General features: G+C 46.2%; 1 protein-coding gene across 1 annotated transcript in view; it reads right to left on the reverse strand.

Annotated features, from left to right (window-relative positions):
• GAREM2 (GRB2 associated regulator of MAPK1 subtype 2) overlaps positions 1–26,417 on the reverse strand; it is a 355,526-nt gene that overhangs the window by 264,940 nt on the left and 64,169 nt on the right. Inside the window, exon 2 of the mRNA XM_078647169.1 lies at positions 8,269–8,409. Coding sequence (XP_078503295.1) covers positions 8,269–8,409 — 141 coding nt within the window. The remainder of the gene's footprint in view (positions 1–8,268; positions 8,410–26,417) is intronic.

The following is a 26,417-nucleotide window of genomic DNA, read 5'->3' on the forward strand; positions in this document are numbered from 1 at the left end:
CCGATTCGGTATTTTATTTTTATTTTTTTTTATTTATTTTTTAGAAACCCATGTGGACCAAACGTGGGCCAGTCGATTCGGTATTTTAGAATCGGTAAATGCTATGTAGCAAAACATTCGGTAAAAATTACTGAATCGGTAAGATTCGGTATTTACCGAATCGGTCTTTACCGATTCGGTAATTGCCATTCATTCCTATGGGCCTGAAGGCCCATAGGAATGAATGGCAATTACCGAATCGGTAAATACCGATTCGGTAAAATGGGGAAAGAGTCAAGGGTGGCAGGGTGTCACATTGACACCCTGTTGCACCCCTTAATAGTGCTTGTGTGCACATGTGGCACACATACATGCCCTAAGGGCATGTATGTCTGCCACATGGCACTGGTGTAAATGCACAGATTTGCATTTACAGAGGTATTCGTTATTTACCACCAACTAATAGTTGGTGGTAAATAACGAATCCTTAAAGCACAGAAGCACCCTTCAAAGTGTTTCCTACTTGTCATTTACCGATTCGGTAAATACCGAATCGGTAAATGATGATTCAATGCCGAATCGGTAAATACCGATTCGGTATTTACCGAATCTGTAAATTGGCCACCTACATCACAAAAACCTAATTCCAGTCTGTAACGGGCAAAATTCGGTCATTTCGGCCATTACCGACCGGAATTAGGCTTCCTACATCTGGCCCCAAATTATTAACATATTGTCATAAGTCAAGGAGGTTGAAGCACATTTTAGAAAAGCATGGGAGCTGTGATGCGAGAACCATGGTGCAGGGTCAGTGAGTGTGAAGGGGGGGTCAAGGGTGCGGGTAAAAAATACCAAAATATTTTGTAACTGTTATATTGGTCTTTCACCTTCTCCAAACTGCATGTAAAGTAATGCACAGCTTAAATGAACAATAAATGCAAGGTAAACGAATCAGTGGAAAAGGCACTATTTTACGTTATTAAATCTCTCTTGGTTAATGTGATCACTGCAGATGTCTCTGTGTAACCAGCGTGCCACAGAACTGAGTCCTGGTTGGTGCAGCGGAGAATAGAGACTTGTGATTTTTTTAGTGCTATGACATCCCAGACTGTGACAGAAAGCACTGTGAATATGTAAATCATTATTTTACACTTGCATTACACACAGTATAAGATAGGGTGCCACAAAAGGCGCAAGAAGATTTAGGTTTATGTTTTTTTTTTAAAGTGCTTCAAAATATAAAACTTGGTAATACACAGACTGTACCTATTGCAAACATTTTTATACATTCCCATTAATAGCGCAAACTTCACAGCCCAGCTGGTAACAATATCTCTCAAAAAGAATACATCTTTGCCATCACAAAGCTTCAAGTGACTCCATGAATTGCAGCCAATACCTGCTTCCAATCTATAGGTTTGCAGATTAACAAAAAATAGGGAAACTGTTTTTGTTAATTCAAAAAGTATGGGTGCTTCGTGGTCCACACATACTGCCCACTTTGACCTCTGAATAGTATTACTGTCATTATAACCCTAATAAAAAGGAAATAGCTGTTTTTGTTGTCCAAGAAACCTTCAATTCGAAGATCTTAACATAAATCTAGCTAAGCAGACCTAAAATCTTCCAATCAATCCGGGCCCGATTCTCAGAACTAATTTAAGACAAAATCCTAAACTTACTACCATTTTGGTATTCACAGAAGGCACTTACTCATTTTGGTATTCCCAGAAGGCACTTACTCATTTTGGTATTCACAGAAGGCACTTACTCATTTTGGTATTCACAGATGACATTTAGGAGTCCTAAAGTTAGGACCCCTAACTTCTGTGAATACCGAAATGGTAGTAAGTTTAGGATTTTGTCTTAAGTTAGTTCTGGGAATCGGGCCCTCCATCATTATTATTATCCAAAGGTCCTTGGTTAAAAGGCCTGAAGCTGCATTCAGGCAGACCTAAAAATAAGCTCTTGTTGTCATTGCCCAGCAGGGTGAGTGCGCAGCTGCTCACTTGCAGCGATGATGCATCGAGCACGGTTGAGGCTCAGCAATGGATGCTCGGTGCATAGACACAGTGGCGCGCGCCCGCGCGCTCCTCCCGCGGGACTTCTTTTTATGAATGGGCGCAGCGCATCCGCTTAACACATTGCTGAACCAGCTCCAGGCCCGGCCCCTCCCCCTCTCCTGGCCTCGCCTCCCCCGCAGGGAGCGGCGCTTAGCTGCCCCTCCCCCCCCTTCCTAGATACATTTCACATTACTTATTTATCAGCGTGAATCACTGTCAGAGAGGGACGCACTTAAACGGGTCATTAAAGCTCTCAGGGCGGCAGTGGGAGTGAGGGAAGAGGCCTAAAATATCACTGCGCCCCACCCCCTTCCTCCCCCTGCTGCATCTGTCCATTCATGCGCCTGGAAGCCCCCCCCCACTCCCCCTTCCTTTAATGAACTGCCCGAGTGAGCCGCACTTTGACCCCTAAGCCTCAATGTTTGGGATTTTACAGGGTTTTTGTTGGTGCCTGGCTTTAATAGCCAGTGACCCGGAAGTGATAGGTTAGGAGTGTTATTCGTTTCCTGTCAAACGCCCAGAATGATTGCAGGTTGGCCCAAGGTCGTGCCATCGCGGTGAGAGATTACACCACAGAAAAATCTGTTGTGTAAAGTGCTGGCCCTTCACATGTGCCTACAGCAACCTCTCCAGTACACAAGGCTGTGGCAGTGGGAACATGGGACAAACCGAGGAACACATTCTGAATCCAGAACAGAGGACTTGAGGGGAGAGGACAGGGGTGGAACATGTGACTGAGCAAAGGGCCATATGTATCAAGGAACCAATTTGCGATTCTGTATTAGCGATTTTTAAGAAATCGCTATTTCAGAATCGCAAAATGGTATGTATCAAGAAAAACGCAATTTTTTAGCGATTTCTTGATATTCCTTAATTGCGAATTCACAAATTGCGAATTCGCAATTAATGAATAATTTCCCATACATTTCTATGGGCCAGGAGGCCCATAGGAAGGAATGGGAGTTTTTTCTCAATTTGCGATTCACAATTTGCCAATTGCAGATTGAGAATAATTTCAAGGGTGCAGGGGTGTCCAAAGGACACCCCGTTCCACCCCTGAAATAAGCATGGGTGCACATGTGGTGCACATACATGCCCTAAGGGCATGTATGTGCGTCACATGGCACTTTGAAAAAAGCTGAAATGTGCATTTTTCAAGGAAATCGCAACTTACCACCAGCTAGAAGTTTGTGGTAATTTGGGATTCCTTAAGGGTATTTTGGAATTCTTTTTTGATTAATACATTGCATTTAAGTAATCGCAAAATTTGCGATTCCTTAAATGTAATAGCAAAATAAGGAATGGCAAATTTTGCGATTCCTTATTTTGCACCCAAATTCTTTCATACATACCATTTTGCAAACTACTTGGCCATAGTCGAAGCCGAAGAGATTATGCATATTGGCAAGGAGTCGGATACGAAGGCTTGTCCATCACACATATCTGCCCTTCTGAGTAGTCCATGTGTTGTTCCAGAGATGTATCCCTTGTAGTCGCTTACCACATAGCATCAATTGAGTGCAAAGATTTGAGAAACGCCAAGGATTGGTCGGCATTTCTCCGAAACGCATGGCGCCCTTTGACTCCTATTCGGCCTGAGAGCCATCGGGTCTACCAATGTCCCCAGATACACCTTTGTGCTTACTTTCTAATTGTGCTGCTGTCGACACCCACTATCTGTGGTAAGAACAAAATGGCGCGTGCAATCCTGACTGCGGCTGCTTGTTGATCTGCGTGTGGTGAACTGACTTGTCTGGTCTAGTGCCAGAAGAAACAGTAATATCTGTATCGTTTATCTACGTTAGCCTTAATGGCTGGCTCATATTAACTGTGATTGTAGTTTCAACATGGTGGAAAGGAGACTTAATTAGAGCCAGGATGAGGGACTGGATCATTGTTGGGAGCAGGGAGCGAATATAAGCGTCACTCGACTCAAGGGGCTGCTGTGGAACCCTCCCCATTGGTCAACGCTAAGTGACTGCAATAACTGAGCCTATATCTTTGCCAGGAATTTCAGTGCTGAGTAGTAGCCAGGTACCACCCTGATAGCAGTCAATGGTACAGGGTGTGACCAGGTCAGCCTTGGTAGCAGTCAATAGCAGAGGCAGAATCAGGGAGAAACCTCGGGTGGTCAATAATAGAGGCAGGTCCTAGGTGGAACCTGGGTGACTGTCAGTAGAGGAAGATGTAACCAGGCACAACCTTGAGGATGATAAATAGTACAGGCAGTAACCAGGTTAAACTCTGGTGAAGGTCAATAGTAGAGATAGTAACCACGTTAAATAGTACAGCCAGTAACCATGTATAACCCAGGTAACAGAATAGTAGAGGCAGAACCAATGACAAACCTGGGGATGGTCAATGCTAGTACCTAGTGACTAGGTACAACCCTGGTGACACCGGTGACAATCAATAGTACAGGCAGTAACTAGGTACAATCCAGGCAACAATAAATAGTAGATGCAGAAACCGGTACAACCTTGGTGAAGGTCAGTAGTAAAGGCAGCAACCAGATACAACCCTGGTGACAGTCAATAGGCACGGCAGTAACCAGGTACAACTCTAGTGACAGTCAATAGGTGAGACAGTAACCAGGTACAACCCCGGAGACAGTCAATAGGTGAGGCAGTAACTAGATTAAACTCCTATCTAGTAAGTAACAGGGGACACAGAAGGGTGCAAACCAGGATACAGTCAGAACCAGAACACCTGACCATGCAGAGCTCTAGCTACTGTTACAAGCAGGGGACATAACCAGGTAAAACTGTGGATGTTGTCTATAGCAGCTGACGTCACCAGGTAAATCCCCAGATATAGTGAGCAGAAGAGAACATAGCCATTTAAAACTCAGGACACAGTCAACCAGTGGAGATGAGTAGGTAGAACCCCAATAACCTTAGATACGGTCAAAACTAGAGAACGCAACCAGGTAACCCCTGGTAACCGTCACTAGTGGATGAAGAAACCAGGTCCAACTCTGATACAGTGGGTAACACAGGATTGAACCAGAGGACTTAGCTATGTATAACTCTGTATATCGTCAATAGCAAGCGACATCGCCAAAAAACCCTGCATAGAATCAATAGCAGAGAGCGGAACCAGTTAAAACACTGGATACAGGCAAAATCAGGGTATACTTGTAAGTGGAATCTCACATACAGTCAGCAGAAAACAACATAACCGGATATGACCCAGACACAGTCAAACACAGAGCACACCAAGTACAGACTAGAGGACAGAACCAGACCCAACCACAACAATGCAAAAAAACAGACAACAGAACCAGGTACACCCCCTGGACACAATCAACCAATCAAAACCAGAGGACATAATCATTGGGTACAGCCAATAACAGGGGGCGTAGCATCTGACTCCGCCCAGCCCCCACCAGTGTATAGGATTAAACGACTCAACATGTTATGGGCTGTGCCCAGGGCATGTTGGCCTTTCACATGCAGCAATCTGGCATTTGACCAGATTTGAGGACAGCATCACAAGGTTTTCAGTGATATCGGCTGCACCTTTGATTGACTCCACCCCAGCCCTTCTGGCAGAATGTGCCTTTTTTCTTTTCCTGCTCATATCACCCTCTGAGAGGCATAGAGCTGACATGTAACACATTCTGAGACACCTCTACTGCACTTTCAGAGACACTGCTTGTTGCTGGGCTGGTGCATCCCCAGCCCGCCAGGCTTTAATATCCCCACCTTTGATATGTGTGTAACTGCACCTGATTCATAAGGGCCTTATATCAGCACGGTTATGGAAGCTGACAGTCTAACACACACATTATGGTCCCGATTCACAGAACTAACTTAAGACAAAATCCTAAACTTACTACCATTTTGGTATTCACAGAAGGCACTTATTTACTCATTTTGAGTAACTTACACATTTTGAGTAACTTACTCATTTTGAGTAACTTACTCATTTTGGTATTCACAGAAGGCACTTACTCATTTTGAGTAACTTACTCATTTTGGTATTCACAGAAGGCACTTACTCATTGATGAGTAAGTGCCTTCTGTGAATACCAAAATGGTAGTAAGTTTAGGATTTTGTCTTAAATTAGTTCTGTGAATTGGGCCCCTTGATTTTTGACAGGCACTGAGTTTTCAGAGCTGAAACTGACCTTTGACTGGCTTTCCTCAGCCTACATGCCAATCACGGACAGAACGAAGGACACCGCCCCACTTCAACTTGCATCTCGGAAATACTGATGTGACTTTCCCCAGCCCCACCAGCCTCCTGGTCTCCCTACTCACAGCCTGGTATGCTACACACAGCTTTCCATGGAAGCCCTGTTCACCATAGAGTGGTGCAGGCTGGGCGCACCGACGCGGACACATAGATGCAACTTTGGAATCCAGTGAGGATCAATTGTGCACTGCTCTACAGTCCTTCCCAGAATCCTCCTCTGTGGAGGGTGACGTCTGGCTCCACAGTGTGGCCTACACTGCTCCTCACTAGAAGAACCCTTCCTACAAATCCGTGGGCAGTCCACAGCTTGTAGATGAGACATCACTGAAGACAGATTCTAAGGGCCTCATTTATGAGCCCTTGCGTCGGTTTTGCGCTTCCGATGCGTCACTTTTTGTGAAGCATCAGCGGTGTAAAACATGCCTCCTGTTGCGCACTATTTACAAAGCAGATGCATCACTTTGTAAACCCCTGCGCTACATTATACCTGCATCAGGTATAATGTAGGCAGGGGGGGCGTTCCCCCGCAAAAAGCCTTGTATAAGTGGCACAGGGAAATCTATGAGATTTCACTGCATCACTTCTAGGACACCGTTGCGTCAAAATCTTGCGCCTGCCTCACAGCAGGTGTAAGACTGACGCAGGCCCTTTCACATGGGGCTTGCCCCATGTGAAAGGACACATTGCTGGAGTTGCGTCACACTCCAGCAATGCGTCACTTTTGCGCCAAACAGACACGTCAGGAATACTGACGTATCTGTAACTCCTTGCTACATGATGCCCCATACATTAAATATGACGCATCAGGTATGTCGCAAGGAGGGCGCACTGAGAAGTGACGCATCGCTGCTTTCACGCAGCGATGCATCACTTCTCATGAATGAGGCCCTAAATGTTTTATTAAAGGTCCTGTGAAACAATCTCTTCATCCCAAAAGTTTACTAATAGATTATTTTGTTAGGCTTATTAATGCACTGATTGCTTGGGCTTTTATCGAATTAAGCTATTTATATTATGCTTGGCTAACATGGTACATGAAACCTGGACTTTATTTCTAGGACAAGAACATTTTGTGCACTATTATTATTAGCAGCTCGACTGGAGTCTCAAAAACATAGGCAAAAAAGGCGTAAATTTGCTCCAGTGGGATTTCACGCACATTTGGAGTCAATTGAAAGATTTGAAAATAATTTGAAGGGTTATCCTGTGAAATGCATCAGTTTTAGTATCCGGAAGTACTCGCCTACCCGAAGGAAATTTAAAACTAACGAGCATCTGTACTTTTTAATCATTTCTCCACCAAGTATTTTCTCCACTGATATCTTCCTTCCCACACCCCACAGAATGCATTTGTTGGCGCTCGCCCCCCCCCCCCCTGAAGTTTGCAAATACAAACTCCATCCGTCGAGAGGAGCACATTAGTGTGGGTTTCCAGGATGGGACAGGACGTTGTGCGTCAGAATATTGTCTAAAAAAATCCCCGACAGAATATACATTACTACAGTAGTTTGAACGTAAGTTTATGTAGCTAAGTATAGATGTATTATTTTTTTTAATAATTTTTTTCCATGTACCTGTGTAGGTCATGACTGGTGCATTGTTTGGACTCCTGCCCCCTCCTAAAAAAGTTTTGATAGTTTTCTTTGTAATTTCTTTCTCAAAGCTGAAGTGAAAGCTCATAGCAATAAAGTGTGGCCTAGCTAAAAAAAAATTCTCTAATTCGATACACCTCAAACTAGCATAAGGCTTTAGACATACCTCATGTCACACACTTGAAATTCCTATAAATGCCATAAATGTTATGTTATGTTATGTTATGTTATACTGGGGTTTTATATAGCGCACAGCTACTCAAAGAGTGTCCCGGCGCTTTGTTTTGTAAACTATCTACAACACAACAGATAAAAACAGAAAGGAAATCTTCCCTCCCCCGTTGTGCATCTCTCTAGCATGCAGTTTGTTCACTCTTCGAACTTAGCCCCCCTGTGGAGGCCTGCAATCCCACCCCCAGGTGCTCTCCGAGTACCTGGATACTGCAGCGGGATGTCAATCTTTGGGCCAATGACGTAGTGCCCCTCCTCCAGGCTGTGCGCCGTCACCGTCGTCCACTGCCGGCACGAATGGATGAGTATGATGTCCTTGTCACTCACTCCATCCGCGTGCTCACCTGCAGAGAGGGGGAGTTAAAGGGACAAGTGTGAGAAAAGGCACAATACAGAACAGCATTAAAAGACCACAAGTAAATACATGTGGGTGAGGGGGTCACTTATGGACAGAATGCATTGAGATTTCATGGTTCGGACATGTTTTCCATCTTGCCCTTCTGCCCTTCATGGTCTGTATGGCGACGCCATGTCTTTCATGTCACGCCGACAAACCTCCAAACTCTGCTGGCCAGGGGGTTCACCCACAGTGCACACCCCCAACTAGAAAACACACTTTTGTACAGTTCTGTGGTCACGGTTCATTAAAACAAGCATTGGCATAGCCTGTAGGTCTTGCCTTTGGGACCTTATAAGCATTTAGCCATGCAGCACATTATCCTGGGTGCTACAACATCTACTGTTCTTTAACGTGGAAGCTTTGACACTTATAGGCACATTATAGCATGCTCTAAATGAATCAGCATTTGGGAAAGCGATTTTCTTTTACTGGATTGAGCAAGTTTTACTTCTGCTTTATTGCCTTAAAACCAAATATATGTAAACGGGAATTTCACTGTATTGAGCAAGATACTGGAACCAAATATGGCTCAAGGCAACTATATGACTTAAAAGCAACTATATGGGAAAGAGAACCTGCAGCAACTAATCAAATTCCGTGCTTTATAACATTGTTAGGGCATAAACAACGAGCAAGGAACTTGAAAAGCATGGGTAAACACTAAGAGGCCCATTAGTATGTCGGGCGGATTGCCCCCGACAGGCTGGCGGTAGCCACCGCCGGCCTGGTGGGGGCAATCCACCCGACATCCGCAAGTAAATTCCCCCCGCCATATTAGTATGGCGGGGGGACCGCGTGGGACGGAAAGACCGTCCACCGCTTTTTCGCCATGGTCGCCTTGTGGCCGGGGCGGAAAAGGATTAATATGGTAGCGGTGTCTAATAGACACCGCCAGCCATATTAAGATGTGCCAATTCAGATGCCTTTCTGTGGCGGCGATGCCGCCACGGAAGGGCATGCGGTCTTCACTCTGGGGGCCCCCTGCGGGCCCCCAGAGTGAAGGAAGGGTGGGGGGTGCACACGGGGGTACCTGTGGTACCCCCCAACATTTGCATGCATGAAGCAGCAGGCACCGCACGGTGCCTGCCGCTTCGTGTATGCAAATGCATGCATGCATTTCTGACAATGTGGCGGACGGTGCAGTGAGCACCGCCGGTTACAATGTTAGCAATGAGGGATGCGCCCGCCACTGTGGCGGGCGCATCCTAATGCTAACCTCGGGACCCTCGCCCTTAAGGCGGGCGGTCCCGTTTTCTGCAAGGGTGTCGGGCGGGCAAAGTCCGCCCACCATCCTAATGGGGGCCTAGGGATGGTGACACAGGAGCTACCTGCTCCTAAAGAGAGGGGAGAAGGGCAGCAACAGTAGCAGGTGAGATGAGCATCAAAAACCACCACAATTCAAATATTGCAGATTGTGAGGAGTCCTGGTCCCAGGAGGAGGGAGGAGAAAGGTTGCAGTGTCTGCAGGGAGATCCAGAGCCATAACTACCAGTAATAAATGAAGCCGCCCAAACTCATAGGCCACATAGGCGATCAGAGTCAATCCAATCAGCAGTTTCAATATTTTCCTATTGATTATGCTCTGCTGGCACTGCATTCGCTTCCTCAGCATCCCAGGGCAGGCGGCGACAGCGACAGAGCAGGACAGCCGGGCTCATGGAACACGGCATCACACTACACTGCTAAACGTTGAGGGGAGGAACAGCGTCCACTGTCACTATTTTGACCATCTGGGACATCGCGCAAGCGCATAAGTCACTTCCCTGCAGAGTGTAAACAATCAGAGACAATTATAGGGCGCATGTTTGATTGTCATTGGCTTAGAGATATTGTAGGAGGAGTTAAATTCTGCAAGAGGAGTCATAGTGATGTACCATAGATGTGCTCTCAGCATTCAAGCAAAACGAAAAACACTAAAACAGGTCAATTGCAGAAATGTAAATACAGTGTGTGGCGGAATTGAAAATGCCATCAGCTGAGCACAAACGCAGAGACATGACAATTTGCAGAAATGTAAATACCGTGTGTTGGTGGATAAGTGAAAATGCCATTAGTTAGTCTTGGCGTGCTCTCTTTGTAAAAAAAAAAAAAAACACTAAGACTTAACAATTGCAAAAATGTGAATACTGTGTGTGGGTGGAAAATGCTGTCAGCTGAGCACATATGCAGAGGTATTCTGAATACAATGAAAAAATGTAAATACCGTCTGTAAGGTGAAAATGAAAATGCTGTCAGCTGAGAACATGTAGAACAAACACAACATTCAGAGAAGATGAGCCGAGACAAAACAAAAAAAGAGTGCGCTGAAACTAACACAAATAGACAGAAGAGAACGAAGAAATGTAATAGGGTCTTTTACCCTAGGTGGGAACCAAACACCAAAAGGAGGGACAAATACACCGTTTGCACTACATGAAAGCAAGCATTTCTGAACGTACACTAAAGAACAAATAAAAATGATGGGCGTGCTCAAAGCCCACAGACTAGATACAGCATGTCTTGAAGAGACAGCACATGCGCTGCCTTGTTGAGACCTACAAAGTATGGAAACTGTGATGTTGCTCACAATGGGGGTGGAGTGAGTCAGAGGGACATGGTCAAAGGCATGGCTAAAAAAACTAAATATTCTGTTACTTTTTTCGGTCTTTCACCTTCAGGTACCTACATATAAAATAACACACAGCTCAAATGAAAATTAAATGCAAGTTATGTTAAACAGTGGAAAATGCACTTTCGTACATTATGAAACCTCTTTTATTTAATGCATTGCAACAGAGAATTGAATCCTGGTTAGTGCAGTGGAGTGACTTGTGTATGTTTAGTCCTACAATTTACCAGTCTGTGACAGAAAGCACTGTGAACATATGTCTTTATTTTAAACGTGCATTACACACAATATAAGATAAACTGCTAAAAATACGCAAAAAGGTTTAAGATAAAAAAAGTGCTTCCAAAATAGATTTTAGTAATACCCAGACTGTATGTAGTAGAACTTTTTTTATTTTTATACAACTGTCTTTTAAAAGCACCCATTTCACAGCTTAGGTGGTAGCTCCCTTACAATGCCTCTCAAAAAAAATAAATGTGTGTCATCAGGAAGCAATTTTGTTCATAACTGTCTTTTACTATCTTTTAAAAAACCACACACTTTAGAGCTTAGCTGATTTCTCACTTACAACACCGCTCAAAAAGAATAAATGTTTGTCATCAGGAAGCTTCAAGTGACTGAATCAATCAAAGCCAATAGCGGCTTCAAGCACCCTTTACATTTGCAGATTGACCAGTTCTGTACATTTAAATTTCTTTGCGGCAACAGGCACCCTGGCAGGAAGGCTTGTTTAGCTGTCTGCCGCTCCCTTGATTTCACAGCACAGGAGTTTACCTGCCTTACACTTCAGCTGAAACTGTTCAACTCACGCAATTAACTGTCCTCGGACGGTTGTCTTTACACAAAATGTAGGGGAACTGTTTTTCTAAAATTAAAAAAGTATGGACACGTCGTGCCCCTCAGATTCTCCCACTTCGACAACTGGTACAGTTACCACCAGGAGACAGGTTTACTCAGGAGAATTGGCTCACTCAAACTGTTTTTTATAATGTGTTTGGTAGGTCTACCTCCAGGCCTGCCCAAAAATACCATATACCATAACCCTGCTTCCAAAATGTGACTCATTAAACCTATATCTTGTGGCCATACTATTTTATACTGTCCTGAGGGCTAGCTGCAAAACCAGATATGCCATCAGACAGTCTACACTGTCCCATTTGGAATACACATTCCTGTGAAAATCTAGTGCCTACATTCACCCCTCATTTGTGGCGAAAGACCAGGAAGATGTTCCTGCCTCTGATTGGCCAGAATGTGGATCTTAAACAAGACACGTCTTTTCATTGGCCAAGGTTTCAAGGCCATGCCTCCGGTGTGAGCTAAATAAAGGCCCCTTGAGTCAGTACGCCATGTTCATCCCTACATCTAGAGCAGATCTACTGCACCAGCAGAGAGGGACATCTGACCATCGACAGGACCCTGAAAGTTCTTATTTCCACCCCAACCTTGGGATGGGCCAGAGTTTATGGTGTAACCATGCAGCTGTGACCTACCCTAGCAGAGAGATAAACTGCTTGCTGTGACCAGGAGCCGCTCGCTGACCAGGAGACTAGAGTATGACCCAGGAGACTAATGTTTGCCAGGAGCCACAAGCAACCTCACAACTGGAGAGAACCAGACAGAAGGCAGTCACTCAAACACATCAGGAAACTGTCCAGGACTGAGGGTGTCACACAGCCGCCACCACCGTTGACACTATAGGTCCCCTTCTCAACAGGGCCGGACGGGGAACTCAAAGCAGCCCTGGCAACTTTGCCAGACCAGCACCCGGGGTGGGAGGCCGGGTGCAAGTGTGAAGCACTGGTGCATTTATTGTTAGGGGCTGATATTGTAGAACTGCTGCAAAACAGGCCCCCAGTAACAAAACCGGCCCCTGCTATGTGCAAAACCGGCCCCCACCCTTCCAGCCTCCTGGGAAAACACCCAATGCCCGGTACAGCCCTGCTTCTCAACCCCTTCTAGCCAGAGGGGCACACTGATGTGGTTGTCTGACTAGTTTTTTTTTAATTCAAAATCAAGCCCTTCAGTTGTGCTGTGTAATTTATTATTATTTTTGTGATGGTGGTACGAAGAAATCAGCATCCAACCAGGCACACATGTTGCAGACAGCTTTAATGTTAAAATGCCATTTAAACAAAGGGACAGGAAACAAATCACAATCTAACTTGATATCCAAAGTTAATATACAAATAAAAATAAAAATGAAAAAGCATACTTTAAACCAGCTTTGTCACTTAAGAGTATTGAACTATTTTAAATGAATGTGAACAATGTGCACAAGCTTCATGCAGTCATTCAAAGAGAAGGGAGCCAATGGGCAAAGCGGTCTGCTTCAGGGCCTTCTTTTGTGTGCTGTATTGAGTGAAAGCAAAGGTGGATGTGAATTATCAGGCCTATGAACGAAGCCTGACCAAAAGCCCCTCTTTGTATATTTGTTATGCATGATTTTTCGCATAGAAAATAGCCTGTGAGTCAGCTAAAACTGTCTCAAAACCAAGATCTAAAAAGGTTTTCAAATTCATATTTAAACAAGCATTTACAATGCAATAGGTCTCCCAGCTTTAAAGTTTGAGCTATTGGCATTGTATATTACAATGTGTTACATTAACTTGTTATCAAACTCTGAATTGTTGTATAAAGATGATTTGCAAACTGTCAAATGTTGCTGAATAGTAAGCAACGTTGTGAATAATATTGTTTGCTAGTCATCCTTGGGTACCAGAGTACTTCACTTGAGGCAGCTCACTACTCTGCACTCACTACTCTGCACTCACTACTCTGCACTCACTGCTCACTACTCTGCACTCACTACTCACTACTCTGCACTCACTACTCTGCACTCACTACTCTGCACTCACTGCTCACTACTCTGCACTCACTACTCACTACTCTGCACTCACTACTCACTACTCTGCACTCACTACTCACTACTCTGCACTCACTACTCTGCACTCACTACTCACTACTCTGCACTCACTACTCACTACTCACTACTCTGCACTCACTGCTCACTACTCTGCACTCACTACTCACTACTCTGCACTCACTACTCACTACTCTGCACTCACTACTCACTACTCTGCACTCACTACTCTGCACTCACTACTCACTACTCTGCACTCACTACTCAGTACTCGGCACTCACTACTCACTACTCTCCATTCACTACTCTGCATTCACAGATCCTTGGAGTAGGCACATTAGCTCCTTTGGCCACCAGTGTAATACATAACTGTTACCATACCACATGTCCCAGTAAGATAACGGTGTTCGGACAGTGTAGTGACACACACAGTAGTGTGTTTTACTGCTACTGCCTGTCTTCAGAGCAGCCTGTGACCGAAAAGGGGGCTCTCTGTAAGCTCACTGAAAGTTTAGTTGTGCTATTGAATGGTCAAAGATCCTTTGTTCAATGGTACTCATTTTATCGACCCTCAGCGTGAAGGCCCCTGACAGGGCTATCAGTAACGTCATAAATCCACGTGCTTGTCCCGCGCTGACGGACTGACGCTGAGCCCTGGCAGCGCGCGCTCTTGATGAGACTGAGATGGCAAACAATGTGCAAATCAACTGTTCATGAGGTGTTCAGTAAATCTTAGGGCAGAGGGCCGCTTACAACAGAGCTCAGGGCAGTGTAAGATCTCACAGGTTGTAAGTGAGGTATAACAGACGGTCACAATATAGTAATCTCTCTAAAAGAAATCCATTTATCTGTGTTTCCGCTTTCCTCTGGACTCAACACAAAGAATGGATTGCATTGTCTATGTGAACTGCAATGCTGTAGTGGTTCAATGTTCTACAATGTGGGCTAATTCCAAACTTTTCTTACCTCCTCTTTGGTGAAATTTTTATCAGTCCCCAGCAGATACGGGGTTATAAAGCTCTCTCCTGGTCGCAGCTGCGTCATGAAGCCATGGAAACAGAGGTAGCAAGCCAGGAACTTCCAGCGCTTGCTTTCCACATCACGCACTGGCACCTCTGGTGGCGGTGCAAGTGGAGGCTGGGGAGCAGAGTCCTCATTATCTACAGCCATTCTCTGACTGTTTGTTACTCTAAGGCTACAGCGCCCTCCTACTGGGAAGATAAAATATGCATCCATTACCCTTGGACGTGCCTGGCAGGAGCTGCTGTTTAGTACATAACCTGAGTCCAGTAGATGAGATCAAGCTTGCAAGCACCAAACCTGATACTCCATAACTCCTTGCTAAAGTTGCACAAGCACCATTCGGCGAAAAAGTAATCAAAGATTTAAAAAAATACCACCAAATAAACACTGTTATACTTAAAACTTCTCAAAAAATCAAGGGTTCTGCAACCAATCAGAGTGTGCCCAACACACAGTCAGACGCAGTAGCATCAAAACACACTGCACCTTAGTGCGTCCAAATGGAGATCCTGGTCCAGGCCCATCAACTTCACGTTCCTTCCGTTCAGCTCCGCACTATCAATAAAAGGCCTCCTGAACCAATCCAAAATGCGTGAAACCTCTAAATTTCATCTTAAAATAGTGTTCTCACCAAAATGTCTTCTTTCACCTGCTACAACTAATGGAGGAATTCTACATTCCTTACCGCAACCCACAAGACTTCTCTGTGTATTACAGTCACAACATTGCACCTTGGATACCGCAATGCCATTACAATCCGACTCTCTGCTAAAACCATCGTTCAATGTGACGGGCTGGGGCCTATGCGGCGCAAATCATCTTTGGACCTTGCTGGTTGGACATCACCCTGATACAGGTTGCCTTGCATCAGTTACAGATCAAACGACAAGAAAAACAGAAGACGGAAAGAATCCACGGACGGAATACACGGAGGCCGCCCCGGAAGTCAGGCTCGGTCGCCTGTGACGGGGGCGGGGCCACGTCCAGACCGGAAGAGGAGGCAGGCGGAGTCGATGCGTCTCGCGGCCCGGGGCTCCTGTGAGCGGTGTGGAGACCCGGGGCCGCGCTAGCAGGAGGTTGGGCGCCGCGTGCTGAGAGAAGAGTCCCCGACATTGCCCAGGTAAGTTTCAAAAGGCTGGGGGGGCCTCGGCGCACTCGTGTGTGTGTGTATGCATGGGAGAGTGTGAAGGCTGGGGGGGTGGGGGGGCCTCGGCGCACTCGTGTGTGTGTGTATGCATGGGAGAGTGTGTGTCTCTGTATATATGTATGTATGTATGTGCGTGCGTGCGTGCATGGGTGCTCGTGTGTGTGTCTGTGTCTGTGTGAATGCGCATGCGTGTGGGAGCTTCCCAGGAGACAGCAGCTGGCCACAGCGCTCGTTCGCGTGCGCGTGGCCAGCTCTAATCGCCTCCTCGGAGACAAAATGCGCGCGGCCAGTACTGTCTCCTGGGGAGCACAGTCAGTGACAAAAGATCTCCTGACGGACACAGCGCTGACGCGCTGTTAAACGCCAGGAGACCTAAAAATGTACTTACATTTAATTAAAAATGTATTCATGCGGATTACTTGGTAAAGGTGTCTTAAAAATAGGGAAATACTATAATACCACTTGCATAATGTTTTGTTTAAAAGGGCAAGTACAATGTTATTGTAGAATAATTAACCCTGGATAGACTTTTGGTACAGCCTATACAATAGTTATCTTACAGAGGAAATGCTTCAATGTGGGCTGGCTCTTACTTATACATACTGCCCAGTCCTGATAGGTATTTCCAGATTAGGATAGCTATTAATTCTATAACGCGGCTAAACAATTTAGAGTTTTGTAATTACAACAAGTTGTATTAATTTTTTATTTTTTTTAAACATTATTTTTCCCTTTTATATAACATATACAAAGAACCCCCTCCATTGGCATAAGTCATATTCATTTTAAGTGATTTTCACTGCATAAGCAGTTGTGGCCCTCTACCTTACTAGTGGTCGGTGAGAGTGAAAAATTAAATACATGCTATGTGAGCACTGAGCACCACATATGTCTTAAAGGCCTCTCAAATTTCCCAAGAATTGTCTTTGTTGTAAAGTTATGACAAACTGAAAAAGTAGATTGGACATTAAGATATTATTCGTCGCAAATGATGTGGCTAGCTAGTAAAAATGCTTTACTTCAAGATTACACAAGCTGGTAATGTCTGTAGGGGATTTGAACAAAGGAGTCTGTGAGGCATACAAAGTATTATATCGGTTTCTCTGACCGCTTAGCTCCGCCAGAGCCACAGTGGTACCAAAAACGTGTCCCTAAACTTGGGCATCCCAAAGGTTTTCCCGTTCAGTTCTTCTGCAGTTTGCTGGATTGGAGAGGTGTTAACCGCATCGATGCTGATGACGGAACCGCTCCGTCATCAGCCGCGGTGGCGCTGTGCTGATGACGGAGCGGTTCCGTCATGGCCCGCCCGACGCGTCTGCGCGGCGCTGATTTCGCGTCTGCGCAGCGCGTTCCATTGAGTGGGCGAGGCCATGACGGAACCGCTCCGTCATCAGCACAGCTCACCCGAGGCTGGTGACGAAGCGGTTCCGTCACCAGCGTGTGAGCGCCACGCAACCCCCCGCCCCCTTAGCGCTGCGGCAGAATAGCCGCCGCAGCGAAGGTGTTAAACCGACGTTTCATGAGGCAGTGTGTCCCCGTGTTAAGGCACCTCCCCGCCATCAATTAGCAAAGTAAAACAGTTCAATAAGTAATGGGGGCAACTCAATAATTGAGTTCTAGTTGAATGGAAAGTAAAAAGGTTTTATTACAAAAAAAATCAGAGTCTTATTCTAAGTCCCAAGTGAGCAGCAAAATAAGAAGGAACTTGGACAGCATCTGAGTAGCATCAAAGAAAGCTAAAATATTTTTGGCTCACCCCCATAATCAAGTGTTTTTTTGTACAAACTTCTTGCATGCTAAACTAGACAAACTACAAAATCATTGTTGTGTGAGCAAAAGTGGGATTTCTTTAGAAAACCAGAACACAAAAAAAGAAATGTCATACATTAAAACATAAGCACCATGCCAGTTTTCCGGAAAAAATAACTCAAGACCCTCTATGATAATGTCATCTGGAAATGTTGTAAATAATAAGAAACTTCGACAAGGGGACTTTCTCTCAATGACTGGGTCCAGTGTAAAAACAAACAAGGTAATATATTTGTTGCAGTCTTGTATCCTCTCCATAATAAGTTCAACATTACCAAGACAACTACAGGAGTGGGAATAACCATTGTGTCATCAGTTCAACTGAGTCTTCTGCAAAGCCTGTGTGGAGAGGAGGTGTGCGGGGAAACAGGAGTGAGTGACAGATATGGTATCGATCTTGGCTAAAATGGCATTTTACATGAAAATGTGGCATAACTAAAGTATATTAATAAATATGGTTCTTCATATCATATGTAATTTGTTTCAATTTCAATTTATATGTGTATATGTGTGTGTGTGTGTGTGTGTGTGTGTGTGTGTGTGTGTGTGTGGGTGTGTGTGTGTGTGTGTGTGTGTAAAAATACATATTAATCATCATTATTAGTGCATAAAATGGAAACCCCCAAAAACTATGGGGCATATATACAAGCAGCTATCGCCACGGGAACTTCACTTTTGGTGACGTTCCCGTGGTGATAGGAGCTTTACCTTATGTACAAGGCAGCGTTAAGCCACTTTAAATGGCCTAAACGCTGCCTTGTACATAAGGCACCCTTTCTCACTGTGTTTAGCGTGAAAGGGGAGTGCAGTGGGTGTTGTGGTGGGTGTTCCACCGCAACACCCATTGTATTTGACGCTGCCCCCTATGTACAAGGGTGGCGTACGTAGGAGGCAGTGCCAAAATTAAGACCAGGAAAATCCTGGTCTTAAGTTGGCGAAACGAGGAGAAATGCATTATTTTTCCTCGTTTTTGCTTTTTCCATGTGTGCTTCCTTGTGCAGCACACATGGAAAAAGCAAAATGCCATGGTTTGTTTATGAACAGGCAGGTGTCCCTTTCTGTACATAAACAAACCTTTTCAGAAAATGTCATTTTGTAACTTTCATGTGTGCTGCATGAGGCAGTTACAAAATGGCATTTTAGGATAGTTTCTGTGCAGGAAGGGACACCTTCCTACACAGAACCAACCCTCCCCTGCACAGAGACACCCTTGCACTCTGGTGCAAGGGTGCCTGCGTTGGCGCTAAGTTGCTAAAGTTAGCGCAATTGCAAGGGGAAACACAAGGCTGCACCACATTCTTGTAAATATGGTTCAGCCTTGTGTTTCAGAAGTGGTGGAGCGTGTGGTTAAGCCCAGGAGGCTAATGACACGCTCCGCCACTTCATTGTACATCTCCCCCTATTTGTCACCAGCCAGACCCAGAAACCACCCGAGAAAAACTGTTGGTGCCTGTCATTAGCACCTCTGTGATGTCTGTGCTCAGACTGCACCAACATTTGTGCACCAAGAGGTGCTCTATCGGAAGTGAACTGAGGGGCTTATGTATCAATATGTGACACAGTGCAGCACAGCAAGCTCCCTTGCTGCGTGACACGGACATGGCAGGAAAACACCGTATTTAACAATACTGCAAACTCCTGCCGTTTCCTAGCGATGGTAAACAATGTGCTGCCTAGCGCCAACGCAGGCACTTTTGCACCATGGTGCAAGGGTCTTTGCGGTGTAAGCCAGATTGATATTTGTGCAGGAAGGCATACCTTCCTGCACAAAAAGAAGAAAGAGGGAAAACTAGAATAAATAAAGAACTTTTGCGATGCAGGTATGAGGGCATCCGATAGTCTGGGATGGACTGTGTTTCTTGTTTGTGTTCCTGATGCAGGTTTGGGGACATCACATAGTCTAGGGTGGACTGTGTGTCTTTGTTGTGTGTTGTGTTACTGATGCAGGATAGATATATCGTGTGGTCTGGCATGGACTGTTTCTTGTTTGTGTTCCTGGTGCAGGGATGGGGACATTGCATGGTCTGTGGCGGACTGTGTTTCTCGGTATTGTTTCTGATGTAGGGATGAGGACATTGCATGGTCTGTGGTGGACTGTGTTTCTTGGTTGTGTTCCTGACGCTGGGATGGGGACATTGCATGGTCTGTGGTGGACTGTGTTGGTTGTGTTTTTGATGCAGGGATGAGGACATTGCATGGTCTGTGGTGGACTGTGTTTCTTGGTTATGTTATGTTATGTTATGTTATGTTATTTATTATTTGTTAAGCGCACATACGCCCAAAGGCTTCTTGGCGCTGGTGAGAGAATCAAACATAACAGTACATAAAAGACATATAATCACTATTTACAATAAGCCTGAGAGAAAAGAAAAGTTTTAAATGCCTTCCTAAAGGCAAGGAGGTCCTTACTGTGTCGCAGGGTCAAAGGGAGGGAGTTCCACAATGAAGCAGCTAAAAATTGAAAACTGCTACCTCCCTGTCGTTTCTTTTTGAAACGAGGGACCTCAAGTAGGTCTTTGTGGATTGATCTCAAGCTGCGTAAGGGTTTATATTTACGCAGCAGTTGTCTAAGGAACATGGGGCCCTTACCCTCCAAAGCCTTGAACACAATACAGCCCACCTTGAATGTAGCTCTCTGTTCCACAGGCAGCCAGTGCAAAGTCTCTAGTCCATGTCTAATCGATTCCCACTTCGGGACTTTAAAAATAAGTCTCGCAGCTTGATTTTGCAAGTATTGCAATCTTTTAAGTTGGCCAATAGGCGCCCCCAGGTAGAGGCCATTAGAAAAATCGATATGAGACAGGACTAGAGCACTAACTGTCTGAATTAAGGCCAAACCTGTGAGGAGATGTGCTATTTTCTTAATCTTCCTCAGTTGAAAAAACCCCGAGGAGACCACTGTTCCGATTTGACTTTCCAAGGTAAGATCCTCACTAAGAGTCACTCCCAAACTTTTTACTGTACGGGATTTTTTTGGAGGCGAGCCCATGTCCGACGGCCAAAAACAAGGACTCCAACTGATCTCACTCTTCCCAGGTAGAATTGGTTGTGTTCCTGACGCTGGGATGGGGACATTGCATGGTCTGTGGTGGACTGTGTTGGTTGTGTTTTTGATGCAGGGATGGGGACATTGCATGGTCTGTGGTGGACTGTGTTGGTTGTGTTTTTGATACAGGGATGGGGACATTGCATGGTCTGTGGTGGACTGTGTTGGTTGTGTTTTTGATGCAGGGATGGGGACATTGCATGGTCTGTGGTGGACTGAGTTGGTTGTGTTTTTGATGCAGGGATGGGGACATTGCATGGTCTGTGGTGGACTGTGTTGGTTGTGTTTTTGATGCAGGGATGGGGACATTGCATGGTCTGTGGTGGACTGTGTTGGTTGTGTTTTTGATGCAGGGATGGGGACATTACATGGTCTGTGGTGGACTGTGTTTCTTGGTTGTGTTCCTGACGCTGGGATGGGGACATTGCATGGTCTGTGGTGGACTGTGTTGGTTGTGTTTTTGATGCAGGGATGGGGACATTGCATGGTCTGTGGTGGACTGTGTTGGTTGTGTTTTTGATGCAGGGATGCGGACATTGCATGGTCTGTGGTGGACTGTGTTGGTTGTGTTTTTGATGCAGGGATGGGGACATTACATGGTCTGTGGTGGACTGTGTTGGTTGTGTTTTTGATGCAGGGATGGGGACATTGCATGGTCTGTGGTGGACTGTGTTGGTTGTGTTTTTGATGCAGGGATGGGGACATTGCATGGTCTGTGGTGGACTGTGTTGGTTGTGTTTTTGATGCAGGGATGGGGACATTGCATGGTCTGTGGTGGACTGTGTTGGTTGTGTTTTTGATGCAGGGATGGGGACATTGCATGGTCTGTGGTGGACTGTGTTGGTTGTGATTTCGATGCAGGGATGGGGACATTGCATGGTCTGTGGTGGACTGTGTTGGTTGTGTTTTTGATGAAGGGATGGGGACATTGCATGGTCTGGGGTGGACTTTGTTGGTTGTGTTTTCGATGCAGGGATGGGGACATTGCATGGTCTGTGGTGGACTGTGTTGGTTGTGTTTTTGATGCAGGGATGGGGACATTGCATGGTCTGTGGTGGACTGTGTTGGTTGTGTTTTTGATGCAGGGATGGGGACATTGCATGGTCTGTGGTGGACTGTGTTGGTTGTGTTTTTGATGCAGGGATGCGGACATTGCATGGTCTGTGGTGGACTGTGTTGGTTGTGTTTTTGATGCAGGGATGGGGACATTACATGGTCTGTGGTGGACTGTGTTGGTTGTGTTTTTGATGCAGGGATGGGGACATTGCATGGTCTGTGGTGGACTGTGTTGGTTGTGTTTTTGATGCAGGGATGGGGACATTGCATGGTCTGTGGTGGACTGTGTTGGTTGTGTTTTTGATGCAGGGATGGGGACATTGCATGGTCTGTGGTGGACTGTGTTGGTTGTGTTTTTGATGCAGGGATGCGGACATTGCATGGTCTGTGGTGGACTGTGTTGGTTGTGTTTTTGATGCAGGGATGGGGACATTACATGGTCTGTGGTGGACTGTGTTGGTTGTGTTTTTGATGCAGGGATGGGGACATTGCATGGTCTGTGGTGGACTGTGTTGGTTGTGTTTTTGATGAAGGGATGGGGACATTGCATGGTCTGGGGTGGACTTTGTTGGTTGTGTTTTCGATGCAGGGATGGGGACATTGCATGGTCTGTGGTGGACTGTGTTGGTTGTGTTTTTGATGAAGGGATGGGGACATTGCATGGTCTGTGGTGGACTGTGTTGGTTGTGATTTCGATGCAGGGATGGGGACATTGCATGGTCTGTGGTGGACTGTGTTGGTTGTGTTTTTGATAAAGGGATGGGGACATTGCATGGTCTGTGGTGGACTGTGTTGGTTGTGATTTCGATGCAGGGATGCGGACATTGCATGGTCTGTGGTGGACTGTGTTGGTTGTGTTTTCGATGCAGGGATGGGGACATTGCATGGTCTGTGGTGGACTGTGTTGGTTGTGATTTCGATGCAGGGATGGGGACATTGCATGGTCTGTGGTGGACTGTGTTGGTTGTGTTTTTGATGAAGGGATGGGGACATTGCATGGTCTGTGGTGGACTGTGTTGGTTGTGTTTTTGATGAAGGGATGGGGACATTGCATGGTTTGCGGTGGACTGTGTTGGTTGTGTTTTTGATGCAGGGATGGGGACATTACATGGTCTGTGGTGGACTGTGTTGGTTGTGTTTTCGATGCAGGGATGGGGACATTGCATGGTCTGTGGTGGACTGTGTTGGTTGTGTTTTTGATGCAGGGATGGGGACATTGCATGGTTTGCGGTGGACTGTGTTGGTTGTGTTTTTGATGAAGGGATGGGGACATTACATGGTCTGTGGTGGACTGTGTTGGTTGTGTTTTCGATGCAGGGATGGGGACATTGCATGGTCTGTGGTGGACTGTGTTGGTTGTGTTTTTGATGCAGGGATGGGGACATTGCATGGTCTGTGGTGGACTGTGTTGGTTGTGTTTTCGATGCAGGGATGGGGACATTGCATGGTTTGCGGTGGACTGTGTTGGTTGTGTTTTTGATGCAGGGATGGGGACATTGCATGGTTTGCGGTGGACTGTGTTGGTTGTGTTTTCGATGCAGGGATGGGGACATTGCATGGTCTGTGGTGGACTGTGTTGGTTGTGTTTTTGATGAAGGGATGGGGACATTGCATGGTCTGTGGTGGACTGTGTTGGTTGTGTTTTTGATGCAGGGATGCGGACATTGCATGGTCTGTGGTGGACTGTGTTGGTTGTGTTTTTGATGCAGGGATGGGGACATTGCATGGTCTGTGGTGGACTGTGTTGGTTGTGTTTTTGATGCAGGGATGGGGACATTGCATGGTCTGTGGTGGACTGTGTTGGTTGTGTTTTTGATGCAGGGATGGGGACATTGCATGGTCTGTGGTGGACTGTGTTGGTTGTGTTTTTGATGCAGGGATGGGGACATTGCATGGTCTGTGGTGGACTGTGTTGGTTGTGTTTTTGATGCAGGGATGGGGACATTGCATGGTCTGTGGTGGACTGTGTTGGTTGTGTTTTTGATGCAGGGATGGGGACATTGCATGGTCTGTGGTGGACTGTGTTGGTTGTGTTTTTGATGCAGGGATGGGGACATTGCATGGTCTGTGGTGGACTGTGTTGGTTGTGATTTCGATGCAGGGATGGGGACATTGCATGGTCTGTGGTGGACTGTGTTGGTTGTGATTTCGATGCAGGGATGGGGACATTGCATGGTCTGTGGTGGACTGTGTTGGTTGTGATTTCGATGCAGGGATGGGGACATTGCATGGTCTGTGGTGGACTGTGTTGGTTGTGATTTCGATGCAGGGATGGGGACATTGCATGGTCTGTGGTGGACTGTGTTGGTTGTGTTTTTGATGCAGGGATGGGGACATTGCATGGTCTGTGGTGGACTGTGTTGGTTGTGTTTTTGATGCAGGGATGAGGACATTGCATGGTCTGTGGTGGACTGTGTTGGTTGTGTTTTTGATGCAGGGATGAGGACATTGCATGGTCCGTGGTGGACTGTGTTGGTTGTGTTTTTGATGCAGGGATGAGGACATTGCATGGTCTGTGGTGGACTGTGTTTCTTGGTTGTGTTCCTGACGCTGGGATGGGGACATTGCATGGTCTGGGTTGGACTGTGTTTCTTGGTTGTGTTCCTGACGCTGGGATGGGGACATTGCATGGTCTGGGGTGGACTTTGTTGGTTGTGTTTTCGATGCAGGGATGGGGACATTGCATGGTCTGTGGTGGACTGTGTTGGTTGTGTTTTTGATGAAGGGATGGGGACATTGCATGGTCTGTGGTGGACTGTGTTGGTTGTGATTTTGATGCAGGGATGCGGACATTGCATGGTCTGTGGTGGACTGTGTTGGTTGTGTTTTTGATGAAGGGATGGGGACATTGCATGGTCTGTGGTGGACTGTGTTGGTTGTGATTTCGATGCAGGGATGGGGACATTGCATGGTCTGTGGTGGACTGTGTTGGTTGTGATTTCGATGCAGGGATGGGGACATTGCATGGTCTGGGGTGGACTTTGTTGGTTGTGATTTCGATGCAGGGATGGGGACATTGCATGGTCTGTGGTGGACTGTGTTGGTTGTGTTTTTGATGAAGGGATGGGGACATTGCATGGTCTGTGGTGGACTGTGTTGGTTGTGATTTCGATGCAGGGATGGGGACATTGCATGGTCTGTGGTGGACTGTGTTGGTTGTGATTTCGATGCAGGGATGGGGACATTGCATGGTCTGGGGTGGACTTTGTTGGTTGTGTTTTTGATGCAGGGATGAGGACATTGCATGGTCTGTGGTGGACTGTGTTGGTTGTGATTTCGATGCAGGGATGGGGACATTGCATGGTCTGTGGTGGACTGTGTTGGTTGTGTTTTTGATGCAGGGATGGGGACATTGCATGGTCTGTGGTGGACTGTGTTGGTTGTGTTTTCGATGCAGGGATGGGGACATTGCATGGTCTGTGGTGGACTGTGTTGGTTGTGTTTTTGATGCAGGGATGGGGACATTGCATGGTCTGTGGTTGACTGTGTTGGCTGTGTTTTTGATGCAGGGATGGGGACATTGCATGGTCTGTGGTGGACTGTGTTGGTTGTGATTTCGATGCAGGGATGGGGACATTGCATGGTCTGTGGTGGACTGTGTTGGTTGTGTTTTTGATGAAGGGATGGGGACATTGCATGGTCTGTGGTGGACTGTGTTGGTTGTGTTTTTGATGCAGGGATGGGGACATTGCATGGTCTGTGGTGGACTGTGTTGGTTGTGTTTTTGATGCAGGGATGGGGACATTGCATGGTCTGTGGTGGACTGTGTTGGTTGTGTTTTTGATGCAGGGATGGGGACATTGCATGGTCTGTGGTGGACTGTGTTGGTTGTGATTTCGATGCAGGGATGGGGACATTGCATGGTCTGTGGTGGACTGTGTTGGTTGTGATTTCGATGCAGGGATGGGGACATTGCATGGTCTGTGGTGGACTGTGTTGGTTGTGATTTCGATGCAGGGATGGGGACATTGCATGGTCTGTGGTGGACTGTGTTGGTTGTGTTTTTGATGCAGGGATGGGGACATTGCATGGTCTGTGGTGGACTGTGTTGGTTGTGATTTCGATGCAGGGATGGGGACATTGCATGGTCTGTGGTGAATTGCGTTTCTTAGTTGTGCTCCTGAGTCAGGGTTGGGCACATCACTTGTTCTGGGGTGGACTGTGTTTCTTGGTTGTGCCCCTTTTTCCAGACGTTATGGAGCTGTTCTCTCTCCAGCAGGTAAGGCCTCCCAGGCTGACAGGCTGAAGCTGAGCTGGGCTGGCAGGAGTTTATGGTCGGGGATTTGCCGGGATTCACTGAGATTAGCAGAGATTCAAATCTCTCAGACCTGGTTTTTGTGCTGACGAGGACTGAGTGAGTAGTGTCTTCTCCAGATCGATGCGTGCACTATCCCATGATC

The sequence above is a fragment of the Lissotriton helveticus genome, chromosome 6 (assembly GCF_964261635.1).
Source record: "Lissotriton helveticus chromosome 6, aLisHel1.1, whole genome shotgun sequence".
NCBI lineage: Eukaryota > Metazoa > Chordata > Amphibia > Caudata > Salamandridae > Lissotriton > Lissotriton helveticus.